At 29.9% G+C, this 15,037-nt stretch overlaps 2 protein-coding genes across 2 annotated transcripts; one reads left to right on the plus strand and one right to left on the minus strand.

The window, feature by feature from the left end:
- Positions 1 to 841: 841 nt before the first annotated feature.
- Positions 842 to 2,920, minus strand: LOC145597010 (protein FAR1-RELATED SEQUENCE 3-like). The gene is made up of 4 exons (XM_081653195.1): positions 2,842 to 2,920; positions 2,080 to 2,233; positions 1,141 to 1,979; positions 842 to 1,056 (listed from the first exon to the last, which is right to left on the minus strand). The coding sequence occupies exons 1-4, from the start codon at positions 2,918 to 2,920 to the stop codon at positions 842 to 844; spliced, it is 1,287 nt and encodes a 428-aa protein (XP_081509321.1).
- Positions 2,921 to 3,568: 648 nt separating this feature from the next.
- On the plus strand, positions 3,569 to 6,322 carry LOC145597011 (protein FAR1-RELATED SEQUENCE 5-like). Its single transcript, XM_081653197.1, has 5 exons — positions 3,569 to 3,603; positions 3,960 to 4,608; positions 4,978 to 5,084; positions 5,185 to 6,023; positions 6,108 to 6,322. Exons 1-5 carry the CDS (start codon positions 3,569 to 3,571, stop codon positions 6,320 to 6,322), a joined length of 1,845 nt encoding a protein of 614 aa, XP_081509323.1.
- The last annotated feature ends 8,715 nt before the right edge of the window (positions 6,323 to 15,037 follow it).

Consider the following 15,037-nt stretch of genomic DNA (forward strand, 5'->3'; position numbering starts at 1 on the left):
GTATTCTTATATTGCAAAATGTTGGTGGTTCAAAGTTAATATATAAGGAAAAAAAAATGTTTGTTAATATATTTGCTTATAATTTAAAAAGTAAACAAAAAGTTTTGAAAAGTAAATGAAATAACTTTTAAAGTAAAAGTATTATCTATTACAGTAATAGATATTCTAATTTGAGCTTTTGAAAATTACTTTTATGTTGTGTGTCTATTTTGGTTTATTCACTGTAATGTGGTAAATATTTTTATTAAATAAAAATGTATGTGTTATTAAATATTCTTTTCCATGAAAAGTAAAAGAAATATCTTTAAAAGTAAGCAAAACATTGTTAACAGTAAACGAAAATTATTTGCATGATGTGTAACATAAATTATGTATAAATGACTTGTAACATAAATTATAGATAAAATGATTGTAACATAAATTTGATATCAATATATATAAATAAGGACAAATATTAAATTCTATTACCCAATTCTTTTAGATACAAAATGATATAAGAAAGTAATTGAAATGTAAAGAAATCTTAAAGTAAATGAATGTATTACAAAGTTAAAAAGAAATTGCTTAAAGTAAATGTAGGGAACAGTATTTTAATAAAAATATAAAAAAAAAATAAAAAAAAAGTATTACAAAAAAGTAAATATTTTCTGAACTTCAAGGCATATTTAACATCAACTGCATCAATCCAATAATGAAAGCTTGCCTATCCCAGTTGAACCTGAAATAAATTAACAAAAAGTACATAAGTTGTAGTAAAGTAAACAAAGATCAAATAAAAGTAAATAAAACAATGTTAAAAGTAACATACCTGACAAACTACTTATTTGGACAGTTTCTACTGTCATGATGAAACACCTGATAGCCCACAAGCTCTGCAAGTTCTTCCTTTTTTGCTTTTTTCTTCAACAGCTACCTCTTTGGCACTCTTCAAGCGTTTAGAACTTCTAGCAGACCCTTTGTTGAGGCATTGATTTGGAGGCAAGATATCTACATCAACAGCATTAGATCCTACAAAGAGCTGAATATCAGCTTCTTTGCCTTCTTTGAAACTTACACCTGAGATTCAAAAACTATATACGTTGTAGTAAAGTAAATAAAATTCAAATAAAAGTAAATAAAACAAAGTTAAAAGTAACATACCTTCACCATTGTTCTTTTTCATAAGCTCTTCCTCAAATGAAGACAAGTACTTAACAAAATCAGACAGATCATCCTCACAACCCTCTGCTAGACTAACACAGGAGAACATTTTCGACCACACATCAGAGATTAGTTGCTTCTTTTTGTCAAAGTTAGAAGCCTCATCCACTGATGTAGGTTTCTTCTTAACATCTTTTCTCCAACGATTCAAAACATAATGTTCAGGGATTTCAGATACTGATTTACCTTTCATAATGAATAATATATGTCTGCACAGAACACCCTGACTCTCAAACATCTTGCAAGTACAAGTACACTCTAGTGTAGATAAATCAAATGTAACATCAAAATTCCTTTGACGTTCATTATCTACAACAATGGAAAACTCAAATCCATCACCATAAGTAGAATTACAGCTTTCAAAACCACAAGAAAAACAAGCAGCCTCGCATTCTTGTTGAAATTCATAGAAAACAGAACGAGTGTAAACTGAAGAACCGTGCTTCTCTAACTTTAATGGAGTAATCAGTTTAGGCATTTGCTTGTTTAGTCTATTTTGTTCATCTTGCACATGCCTTTGTGCATCTAAGGTTGTTTCGTATCGAAGGAGAAACTCAACACATGACACATGAGGATTTATGAAATCACAAAAAAAGTTGTTTTCACCCTCATATCTAGAGGTAGATCTTAACAAACCACCCATAAATAAATCCCTAAAATAGGCTGGGATCCAGAGATGCTTGATCTTGAACATATAAGCAAACCATTCGTGAGCTACCAAATCATATTTTTCCATCTCAGTATTCCAACCATCAACAAACTCATTAGGTTCAATTTCCCTGTCCCAAACAATAGCACAAAGTTCTTTCAAAAAGTCAGCGTCATTATAGAAAGGTACCCACTTTCTCAGGCACTTTCCTCATGATGTGCCACATGCACAATCGATGTTTCATTTTGGTAAGAACTTTCTGTATTGCAATACCCATTACAGGGTCTTGGTCAGTAATAAGGCAAGAAGGTTCATTTCCCATACACTTTAGAAAAGTCTGAAAAAGCCATACAAAAGATTCCACATCTTCTTTAGATAACAAGGCTGCACAAAATGTGACACATCGTTTATGATGGTCAACTCCAGTAAAAGGGCAGAACACTAAGGAGTATTTATTTGTATCATATGTGGTATCAAAAGAAATGGAATCCCCAAACAAGTGAAAGTCCTTTCTTCCTATGGGATCAACCTAAAAAACTCATGTTAGATTAAAAAAATTCAAAGGTTGCACATAATATATAACAAAGGTAATATAAAAACAAATTATAAAAGGTTGATATTTTAATACTGCACAATGAAACGAATCTACCAAATTTTGTACTACCTTCGTTTCAGATTATGTGCAACATTTTCTAAAAACGGATGCTACACATTGTCTGCAACAAACCACTCACTCCGTTGCTAAAAAAGGGTTATGTTATATATATATATATATATATATATATATATATATATATATGTATATGAGATCTTGTGCGAACTTGGTTGAATAATACGAACTGCGAACATATCTGAGCCGTCCATCGCGCTTCATCTGACGGTCTGTAGTTCACCCGCCTCATTAAGGGTATTTTGGTAATTTTCGCGGTTGAATGACCTCCGTTCTAACTTTCTCTCTCTATCTTTCCTACTTTCTCTCTCTACGTTCTTACTTTCTCTCTCTACATTCGATCTCTCTGAAGGCGATTTTGCTGTTCGAGTTCGCTCTTCGAGTTCGCGCTTCGATTTCATCGATTTTCCTTTTCGATTTCGTATTTTCTTCGATTGTTCTTCTGTGTTTTTTCTTTTTTGCTGTGATTCGATCATTCTGAAGAGGTAATTTTTAGATTTTTTTTTGTTTTGTGTATCTTCTTTATTGATTGATCATATAATTAGGGTTTTTGCTTTGTTTTTGTTCGATTTCGTTCTCGATTTGTATTATTATTGCTTTTCGTTTGATTTCTATTATTATTTTGTTCGATTTCGTTTTCGTTTTCGATTTTACATATAATTAGGGTTTTGCTTTTGTTTTTGGTTTGTTTTTGTTCTTCTTTACTGATTTTTGCTTTAGTTTCTGAGTAATTTTGATTATTCTTGATTTCGTTTGACTATGTAATGCAATTTTTTAAAATGTTTTACTTAAATTTGATTATGTTATGTTCACTATTGCTTTTTCGATTTTTTGATGTATTCTTTTAGTTTTGCTTTTACTTTTAAATGGTTTTTATTTACTTTATAGTTATCATTATTTACTATTGATCAGAGGATTTAATAGAGGTTGTTAAGAGGGAGAGAGAACATGGTATAGAGTAATAGGAATGTTATGTTAATGTACCTAATTTAATGGCCAATTCAGAATAATTCTCAAGTATACTTTGGTACTTCTAAGGCCACATAAGGATGTTCCAGGAAGTTGTTGTTCATAGAAAATTTTGGTATGACCTCTTGATTTATCTGTATTTTTCTTCACCTTTTGATGAAAGTCTTGTCCTATATCACTTGAGTAATGCAATTTTTTTAAATGTTTTACTTAAATTTGATTATGTTATGTTCACTACTGCTTTTTTGATTTTTTGATGTATTCTTTTATTTTTGCTTTTACTTTTAAATGGTTCTTATTTACTTTATAGTTATCATTATTTACTGTTGATCAGAGGATTTAATTTTGTTAGTTAAATCTATTCTGTTACATTAATTTATTCACTTGCTGTTGATATTATGTTTTAATTGTTTTGCTTTTACTTTTAGTGATGTTTTGTCTACTTTTAATTTGGATTCATCTACTTTTCAGGATGATGTCTGAAACAGTTGGACTCTCTTCTCCTGATGTTCATGCTGGAGATGGTAATGTAAGCATTTTAAAAACTCCTTCTCATGCTGTACTACCTAGGACAATTTATAATTCTAAAGGTGGTAAAGAGTTTATTCCTGGTTGTTCTATGGAAAAGAAGCCTATTTATGGAATGAAATTTAATTGTCTTCAAGATGGAATTGATTTTTATTATAAGTATGCTAGTGAATGTGGATTCAAAATCCGTTGTAGTACTAGCAAGGTAGAAAAGAAGATGACTGGTCCTGATGGTAAAAAGGGTGTGGTACTTATTAAATATTTGGTTTGTAACAAAGAAGGTTTTGTCAATGATAATAAGAAAGATAAAAAAGATGTTGAAGGTGCTGTTTTTAGGAAAAAGACAGTCAGGAGGATTGGGTGTCCTGCTATGATTAAGTTTAAGTATTGTGATGGTGGAAAGTATATGGTTTATTTCTTTCATGAAAGCCATTGTCTTCCCTTCTCAACTCCTACTACCACACAGATCACTAAACCATATGATGGCTTAACTTGTGTTCATAGGAAGTTTATATTTGATAATTCAAAGTTGAACATTGGTGCTGTTATGTCCTATAAGATGATGAAAGAATATTGCGGAGATTATAAACATGTGAGAGGAACTAAAAATCAATTTAAAAACTTTTCTCGTGACTGAAAAGTTTATATTTCTGAAGCTGATGGGGCTATGTTAATAGAAAATCTTCAACAGAAAGTCAAAAACAGTAATGGTGGTTATTATTTGGACTATTGTGTTGATGCAACTAGGCATCTAACATGAGTTTTTTAGGTTGATCCCATAGGAAGAAAGGACTTTCACTTGTTTGGGGATTCCATTTCTTTTGATACCACATATGATACAAATAAATACTCCTTAGTGTTCTGCCCTTTTACTGGAGTTGACCATCATAAACGATGTGTCACATTTTGTGCAGCCTTGTTATCTAAAGAAGATGTGGAATCTTTTGTATGGCTTTTTCAGACTTTTCTAAAGTGTATGGGAAATGAACCTTCTTGCCTTATTACTGACCAAGACCCTGTAATGGGTATTGCAATACAGAAAGTTCTTACCAAAATGAAACATCGATTGTGCATGTGGCACATCATGAGGAAAGTGCCTGAGAAAGTGGGTACCTTTCTATAATGACGCTGACTTTTTGAAAGAACTTTGTGCTATTGTTTGGGACAGGGAAATTGAACCTAATGAGTTTGTTGATGGTTGGAATACTGAGATGGAAAAATATGATTTGGTAGCTCACGAATGGTTTGCTTATATGTTCAAGATCAAGCATCTCTGGATCCCAGCCTATTTTAGGGATTTATTTATGGGTGGTTTGTTAAGATCTACCTCTAGATATGAGGGTGAAAACAACTTTTTTTGTGATTTCATAAATCCTCATGTGTCATGTGTTGAGTTTCTCCTTCGATACGAAACAACCTTAGATGCACAAAGGCATGTGCAAGATGAACAAAATAGACTAAACAAGCAAATGCCTAAACTGATTACTCCATTAAAGTTAGAGAAGCACGGTTCTTCAGTTTACACTCGTTCTGTTTTCTATGAATTTCAACAAGAATGCGAGGCTGCTTGTTTTTCTTGTGGTTTTGAAAGCTGTAATTCTACTTATGGTGATGGAGTTGAGTTTTCCATTGTTGTAGATAATGAACGTCAAAGGAATTTTGATGTTACATTTGATTTATCTACACTAGAGTGTACTTGTACTTGCAAGATGTTTGAGAGTCAGGGTGTTCTGTGCAGACATATATTATTCATTATGAAAGGTAAATCAGTATCTGAAATCCCTGAACATTATGTTTTGAATCGTTGGAGAAAAGATGTTAAGAAGAAACCTACATCAGTGGATGAGGCTTCTAACTTTGACAAAAAGAAGCAACTAATCTCTGATGTGTGGTCGAAAATGTTCTCCTGTGTTAGTCTAGCAGAGGGTTGTGAGGATGATCTGTCTGATTTTGTTAAGTACTTGTCTTCATTTGAGGAAGAGCTTATGAAAAAGAACAATGGTGAAGGTATGTTACTTTTAACTTTGTTTTATTTACTTTTATTTGAATTTTATTTACTTTACTACAACGTATATAGTTTTTGAATCTCAGGTGTAAGTTTCAAAGAAGGCAAAGAAGCTGATATTCAGCTCTTTGTAGGATCTAATGCTGTTGATGTAGATATCTTGCCTCCAAATCAATGCCTCAACAAAGGGTCTGCTAGAAGTTCTAAACGCTTGAAGAGTGCCAAAGAGGTAGCTGTTGAAGAAAAAAGCAAAAAAGGAAGAACTTGCAGAGCTTGTGGGCTATCAGGTGTTTCATCATGACAGTAGAAACTGTCCAAATAAGTAGTTTGTCAGGTATGTTACTTTTAACATTGTTTTATTTACTTTTATTTGATCTTTGTTTACTTTACTACAACTTATGTACTTTTTGTTAATTTATTTCAGGTTCAACTGGGATAGGCAAGCTTTCATTATTGGATTGATGCAGTTGATGTTAAATATGCCTTGAAGTTCAGAAAATATTTACTTTTTTGTAATACTTTTTTTTTATTTTTTTTTTATATTTTTATTAAAATACTGTTCCCTACATTTACTTTAAGCAATTTCTTTTTAACTTTGTAATACATTCATTTACTTTAAGATTTCTTTACATTTCAATTACTTTCTTATATCATTTTGTATCTAAAAGAATTGGGTAATAGAATTTAATATTTGTCCTTATTTATATATATTGATATCAAATTTATGTTACAATCATTTTATCTATAATTTATGTTACAAGTCATTTATACATAATTTATGTTACACATCATGCAAATAATTTTCGTTTACTGTTAACAATGTTTTGCTTACTTTTAAAGATATTTCTTTTACTTTTCATGGAAAAGAATATTTAATAACACATACATTTTTATTTAATAAAAATATTTACCACATTACAGTGAATAAACCAAAATAGACACACAACATAAAAGTAATTTTCAAAAGCTCAAATTAGAATATCTATTACTGTAATAGATAATACTTTTACTTTAAAAGTTATTTCATTTACTTTTCAAAACTTTTTGTTTACTTTTTAAATTATAAGCAAATATATTAACAAACATTTTTTTTTCCTTATATATTAACTTTGAACCACCAACATTTTGCAATATAAGAATACTCAATAAAGAAAATAAAAATATATATTACTTTAATAGATAATCCTTTTACTTTAAGATATATTTTGTTTACTTTACAAAACGTTTTGTTTACTTTTTAACTTATATGAAAATATATAAATAAACTTTTTTTATACTAAGACATTATATATATATATATATATATATATATATATATATATATATATATATATATATATATATATATATATATATATATATATATATATATATATATTACAAATCCTTCCTACAAACATCATATAAATCCATTAGACATCACAAAATTCAAATCTTTAATATAAACATCATACTAATCATTGACACTAATATTAAAACTATACATCTATGTTGTCCAAATCTTCTTTTTCTTCACCACCACCATTTCTACCTATTCCTTGTTCTTCCCTTTCTTAGCTTTGTTTTCTTCTGCTTCCTAAAATATTAATGAAGTTAAAGAGTTAGTTGAAGTTTTTAAAAAAACAAAAATTATTATATTTTATATGAAAAAAAAATCATTCTTACTTTCTTTTTCCTTAACTCCCATTGTTCAACATTTGCAAGTAGTTTGGTTTGCATTTGGTTTTCTTCATTGAGAAGTATTAGAAGCAGTGTTGTTATATGATGGTGTTTCAATCTTTTAAATTCCTGGAAAGAAACCAAAGATAAACAAAACGCTAAAAAACTTAAGACAATGCTTCTAGTAATGCATATATGAATATTTAAACTTATAAAAATAGAAATGTCAACTCACATGTTTGATAGATCCCAGTCCCAAGCTATTCAGACCATCATAAGCCTTCATGTGCAGTAATAGATAGCTTCTAAAGTAATTTTCTTGCCTTACTTTCTGGAATGGAAGTTCTATTAATCTGACATTGTAGTTCAGCATTTCTTCTGCCTTTCGATGCTTTCTTTTCTTCAAAATTTTTCAATTTGATTTACCTGCAACATATATATTTTTATTAGATAACATTGAAACAGAATATACCGCCAAAAATTTAACATATATTATTATGTTAAATGTCTCTTTAATAAAACTCTTGATTGATTCCCATTCCTCGGTATCCTCATACTCTATGTTGTCCAGTTGATCAACTGTTTCATTTCTGAAGTTTATGACAACAACGAAATAATGATATTCCTTCTTTAAAGGAAGAATACCTGCAAACCAAATTATTCAATTTTTAGATTTAAAGAATTGTTTATTTACTTTTAAGATATCTACTTTAACTTTAAACAATGTTTTATTTACTTTAAAAAAGTTTTCTTTAACTTACACATTCAGCTGCATCCAAGTTCAATGCTTGAGTTTTTGTCCATTCTTCCCATATCTTTTGAAGTTGGGTCACTCCCCTTTTCCCATTTTCTCTCAAACAAACAGATAAAGCTTCCTGCAAATTTTTTCCAAGTTAATTTAGCATATTTACAGAGCTTGTATTTTTGTATTATAAACATGAACGCAAATCCAAAGTATTATTGTATTTTTGTATCAATTACCATGTGGTCAAATCCAAAGTAGAATCTGACTAGCTGATTCTCAGGCCTTTCTCTCTCTTTTTCGTAACAATTGAGGTGGAAAGCCTAAGCAGTGATCAAAATATTTGTAACTTTCCATTCATCCAGTAATGAATTACAAACCTCTCTTGTTATTTCAATTGATTCACCCAACCAACCTACAACTTCACTGTAATATGTTTATCATTAGAATAATTTTATTTGCAAACACGAAAAAATAAAAATTTTGCAATAATTACATACCTTTTGTTTACCAAGTTGTAATCATTGATAGCTACATAGTCAATCACTTGGTTAAACTGCAAGCTCATGTATTCCACACAGTCCTTGTTTTCTTTCAGGAAATCTGACACATATATCATTTCCTTCAACTCTGAAAACTCAGCATCCACATCAAGTTTTTTGCTTACTTTGAACTTTGAAACTTTATCTACAATGGCATCTCTATTTGAATTGATGTCTGACAGAACAAGGGAAGCACATATTTCTGCACGATACAACTTCCTTCTGTTGGCCAATCCCAAGTCTCCATTAAACGATTCCCCATTGAAGCACGGCATATGTACCATACAGAAAACACCGCAATCAAGTGTTTATTTTGTTGATTTCCAAGGAAATGATACATTGTCAAACTCATAAGACATTATATCTTCAGCTTTTGGATGCTCTAGTTTGTTCATTAAATCTGACATTTCTTCTACCTGAAATAATTGAAATTAAATCATTTTATTTACTTTAGAAGTATTATTATTTACTATTACATGTAGATCATTAACTTTAATAATATTCATACTTAATAATAAAAATAGAATGCTATTTACTTTTAATATAGATTTCAGATTAAGTACAGAATCAAACCACAGTAGATGCAACATTTTTATAGTAATCCATATCAGTCAAAGTTATTAAAATCGGGATTCTACTTTGAGTCGGAAAGGGCTCTCAGAATTGAATCGTAAAATCGAATCGTAGAATCGTAAGATTCTACCGACATGCATAATCAAGACGTCATATCCAAAATTAAATAAATATATTTAAATTATGAGTTTGAAACTTAAAATATAAAATAGTTGTTTACCATTAAACAACCAATAATTGACAATATATATTTATAAATAACTACGTAGGCATGTTTTAAACTTGTAAGGATTTCGCTAGTTAAGAGAAATATGTAAAATCGGGTAGAATCGTAAATCGAATCGTATGACAGACATGAATCGTAAAATCGTAAGATTCTAAGATTTAAATCGGGATTTTAACAACAATGATATCAGTTGTTTCATAAATTCTGTTATCTAAGTACTGGATGCTTCCTTTCAACATGTTCACCACCACCACACTATAATGGAGATTCAACAGAATTGGGATAAACACCTGAGATTCAAATTGTATTTGTTAGTTTTTTTTTTTTTTTTTTTTTTTTTTTTTTTTTTTTTGTTTTGTTTTTTGAAATCAGATTTATACTACAGTAGAGAAAACTTACCAAATCAACCTCCATAAACTGGTGTTTTGCATTGCACAATTGGAGCCAATCTAACCAAGCTTGGCTTAATTAAGCCAAAACTGATTTAGGAGAACGATCTTTAGCCTCTTGAGAAGTTTTATGAGACGCGAGAGAAATCTCCAGTGGTCTCTACATATTCATGAAAACACAAAACACATTATGTATTTAGTATATATTTTGTATGTATTCTATTCTTTATTCAATGTATCACTTACATTGTAGTCAATTCCAAAGAAAAAGCATGATGGTCAGGCCGTCAATCTTGATTTATTCATTAAAAATGACCATGCTTGAACAATGCTTGAATTTATCAATTGATTTGGGACTGTTGGTGCTAAAGTTATCATATCATCCGTTGGTATTGCAATTGGAGGTTCAAATGTAACAAGTTGTTCACTGTATAATTACACAAAAACAAGTTGTTTTGTTAATATTTATAAAGTAAAAGGAATTTGAAAAAAAGTAAATAAAACAATGCTAAAAGTCAAAGAATAATATTACCTTTTCATTGATTTATTTTTCAGAAAACAATAGTCAGCCACCACTTGATGCAATTCTGGCATTTCTTACATTCTGCTTTTGTTGCTCTTCATACACTTGCATACGTAATTCACTTCAGTTCCTGTTTTCCCACAATCCACAGAACACTGAATCTTAGAAGCAAATTCATTCAAAAAGTTGAATGGATGTTCTGATGCCTAGTTTATAGTATTTGCATCAACTGCTACACTCACATCAGCTTCCTCCTCTTGTTCCTTTTCATCCTTTTCTTTCACCTTCTCATCTTCCTTTTTCTCCTCTTTGTTTTCTTGATTCTCCTCTTTGTTTTCATCCTTCTCCTCTTCCTTTTTGTCCTCTTCCTTTTCCTCCTCTTTTTCAGAAGCTTCATCTGCATCATCTAGATTAATAGTCTCCTGTACAAAATTTGAAGGATCATCTGCACCATCTTGATTATCTCCATCATAATCTGGATTATCTTAAGGCTTTTTATTCTGCTCCTCCCATGTTGATAGAAACACATTAGATACATTTCTCAAATCATCGTAAATCTTCACTATTTCATCAATAGCCCTTTGCACTCTAGGGTCTTCTATCAGCCTTTGTGTTTTAGAAAATAGTTGAGATTACGATGCATACACACTCGATTGATGCTTTTTAATCCTGTTTGGTATGCAGTTTATACGTTCGGCATGTAACATTGAAAAGAGTGTTGAATCTCTAGCCAATAAAAGCAAATCTTCTTCAATTTTCTTCAAATAATTAACAAAAATTTGTTATTACATTACTTTTGATAAATGATACTATTTACTTTTAAAGTTAATTTGTTTACTTTGCAGTCTATTTATTTACTTTTTAGTTTATCATTCATGAAACATTATTACTACTACTGTATTTACTTAAAATCTACAGTCTCACTTAACAACTATAAATATAATATAGAAGCAGAACAAATAAATATAAAATATGAAATTGTGTTTATTGAAATTTAAATATAAGATAGAAATAATACTCACATCATGTGCAGCCTCATGTATCTCACTGGTTGTCATAACACCATCTGGAACGTTGAAAGAGACTAATCTTCTCTCTCTGTCAGCAAAATTCCTATATGCAGCCTCAATAACATCACCTAAGTATGATGGTTGACCTCCTTTTCTACAAACTGGATATACATCTTTCAGGATTTCTCCTTAACCAAATGATGCTTTCGCTTCACTTGCAATTCTTTTTCTTACTTTCTCATCTGTCCAATGTTTGATCAAGGGCAATGTTGTTGGTTCAGGCTGCCCTCTAAATGAAAGGTGATGAAAGTACACAATCTGAAGAATCAGGCCACATCCACTGATTCCTGATCCTGATTCCTTATGCTTGTTTTTCTTGAAACTCCCCACTGCTTTTCACAAGTTATTGAGTACATAACCACACCAATCCAGGTTACGTATTTCTTTTACATTGTCTGCAAAGCTAATTATCTTGTAATCTATCACTTTGTTTGCAACAGGGGCCAAGAATGTGCTGCAAACATACATCACAAAGAACCTTTTAAAATCATCACCTCCTTCCTTTAGACTCTTTATTTTGTTCTCCAAATTATTCACAAAGATGTCATCGCTTTCTGCAATTCCTAGCTTCTTCTTCCACTCATTCTGAATCATGATGTTTGCTATAGGTTGCTTCCTTAATTGATACGTCAACTTGTTCTCTGTTACATTTGGAAGCAAGAAAATATCTTGAACATCATAGGAACTTACAGAGAACTCCTTCAGCATGTCAATCTTGAGCATACAACTTTTTTCATTGAAATGATGACAAAGCCATGGAAGCATCTTTGTCGAAACTTTTGTCAGTTTTAGTTCAAGCAAGCCTCCAAATCCAACACTTATAACATCTAATTTCTGTCTCTCACTGAAGTCCTTGATAATATCAAATACTGCATTGGGTCTGCAATGTGTTTTCTTGATGTCCAGATTACCATCATCATTGTCACTTCCTTCTTTAACCTCTATAACTTCTTGTACCTCCTTATCTGAATTGTCAAGCTTCATTTTCTTCTTTAAATGAGTTTTTGTATTTTTCTGTCTTCTTCTGATGATCCATTAGATTCTTCATTGTTATCTCCTTCTAGTTCGTAATTGCTGTCTTTATCTTCAGCTTTTGTTCTTTTTTTGGTTCCTATATTTTGTTAAAATAGAAGATATTCAAACATTTACTTTTAAAATTAAAATATTCAAGAACAAACAACCTAATTCACAACATATCAATCTAACTTTAGAACCTAATACAATAAACTTTTATAAACCTTTTGAAGGTTCTAGTTCCTTAAGCCTTCTCTTTATCAATATTTGCTTTTTTGAAATCCTTTGAAGTTTAGCACCTAATATAGTTAAGTTTAACAATGAGTTTATGTTAATACAAGGAGTATATAAATACAAAACATGTTAAATAACTTTAAAAACATATATATTTACTTTATAAGCATTTTTATTTACTTTATTAAACTTATCATTTACTTTTTATATTCAATCATTTAATTGTATGCATCATAATATTTATATTGATAGCATAGACTTATAAAGGCAAATGGTTCACTTTATAACTGTTTCTATTTACTTTATAAATTGAATCTTTTACTTCAAGATAATATACCTTTAATTGGAGATTTCTTTGAATTTGCAGGTTTCTTTGGAGATATCTTTTGTGCTGCAGGAGTTTTCTTTGCTGCAGGAGCTTTTTTTCCTGCAGGATCTTCCATTTGAGCTTTCTTTGCTGCATGAGCTTTTTTCCTGCACTAGGTTGTATTGGAGGTTTTTTTGCAACATTTTTCTTTGGACTTTTCGTCATTTTAATCTGCATGCAATTCAAAACAAAAATGAAACATACTTTCTGATATATTGATGGTTTTTTTCTCGATTTGTACTTCAAGACTTAATATACAAAGTGATAAAATATTAAACTAGCAAGGTGTTTTGTTGTAATTATAAATACTACCTGATATATATACTTTCAAATCAACTCTTGTTTTTATAATAACAACAACAAATGATTTCTATACATGCAACATTTCGAAACAAAAAACCAATCCTCATTTAAACCACATCAATTTCTTTATTTATACACAAGCCATAATAGCTACAGATCATACAGTAATTCATTAACTTTTAATCAATTTACAGTTACTTTTAGCCATTTTCTATCTACTTGTAAAAAAAACACTCAAAATTAAAGGAAACTACTGAAACTCAAAGATAACTACTCCAATTTAATAATAGTATTTTATTGACTTTTAATTATTTTATATCAACTTTTATCTGATTTATTTTAACTATTATCAACAATTACTCAAAAATTAACTAAAATTACTCAAAATTAGTAGCAATAGAACAAAAACTACTCAAATTCGTAAAAATAAACAGATCTAAATTTTTACCAATATTCTTAAAAAAAATCTAATCTAAATTCATACCAAAATTCGTAAAAAAAAAACTAATCTAAATTTATGGCAAAATTCGTAAAAAAATAAATAAAAAAATAAAAAAACCTTTGATTCAACTTCGAATTAACTTCTAATCAATTTTAAACTAAATTACAACAAATTTAACCAGAAATTAAAAGTAAATCAAACGAAATTAGAACAAAAACAAACAAAATTCCAAAAATACCTTAATATCAAGCAAATTGAACTTCGAAACACAGAAATTGAACTTCGAACTACTCCGATTTAACTTCTGCTACTTTGAATTCAACAAAATCAAGCAAAAAACACAAAAATAATTAAGAAATTGCAACAAAATTAAACGAAAGGGTATGAACTTCAAAGTTTCGAAGTAATACCTAATATTCGCCAATATTTGCTAATTTTCGACAATTTTTATTTCGAAACTGAAGAAATGTAGATAATAGAACTTGAATTTTGCTTATATAGCGTAATTAAGCAATTGAAAATGGCGGTTATGGCGGTTTTTCGAAGATTTTGAACGATTTTTGAAGGTTTTTTTGAGCAGTTTTGATGGCGGAGGAGAGAGAGAGAAGAGAGAGAAAATGGCGCCTGAAATTTCGTGCCCCATTTAATTTGTTTGAACGAATTTGGGCCGTTAGATCGCGCGCCTCTTTTCTTAGATCTGACGGTCCAGATTAGTTCTTAGTTTCTATGATTCGGCTAGTTCTCCAAGTAACTCGGTTCTGTATATATATATATATATATATTTGGATTTAGGGTCACATAAGAAGTTTCTTAAAATGAGAAGGATTTAATGTGCACAAATTTTCCACTAAATATGCATATTTTTTGAATAAAATGTGCAAAAAAAATTTTGACCGAAATTAAATGTGCATATTTTTTGTGCATAAATTATC

Source organism: Chenopodium album, chromosome 20 (genome assembly GCF_948465745.1).
Source record: "Chenopodium album chromosome 20, dcCheAlbu1.1, whole genome shotgun sequence".
NCBI lineage: Eukaryota > Viridiplantae > Streptophyta > Magnoliopsida > Caryophyllales > Amaranthaceae > Chenopodium > Chenopodium album.

Coding starts and splice junctions, on each gene's coding strand:
- LOC145597011 (XM_081653197.1), top strand. CDS start 3,569: ATGTTCCAGGAAGTTGTTGTTCATAGAAAATTTTG. Junction 3,604..3,959: donor GTTGTTCATAGAAAATTTTG/GTATGACCTCTT, acceptor TCTACTTTTCAG/GATGATGTCTGAAACAGTTG. Junction 6,024..6,107: donor GAAAAAGAACAATGGTGAAG/GTATGTTACTTT, acceptor TTTGAATCTCAG/GTGTAAGTTTCAAAGAAGGC.
- LOC145597010 (XM_081653195.1), bottom strand. CDS start 2,920: ATGAAATCGAAGCGCGAACTCGAAGAGCGAACTCGAACAGCAAAATCG. Junction 1,980..2,079: donor ACCAAAATGAAACATCGATT/GTGCATGTGGCA, acceptor TGTTTGGGACAG/GGAAATTGAACCTAATGAGT. Junction 1,057..1,140: donor GAAAAAGAACAATGGTGAAG/GTATGTTACTTT, acceptor TTTGAATCTCAG/GTGTAAGTTTCAAAGAAGGC.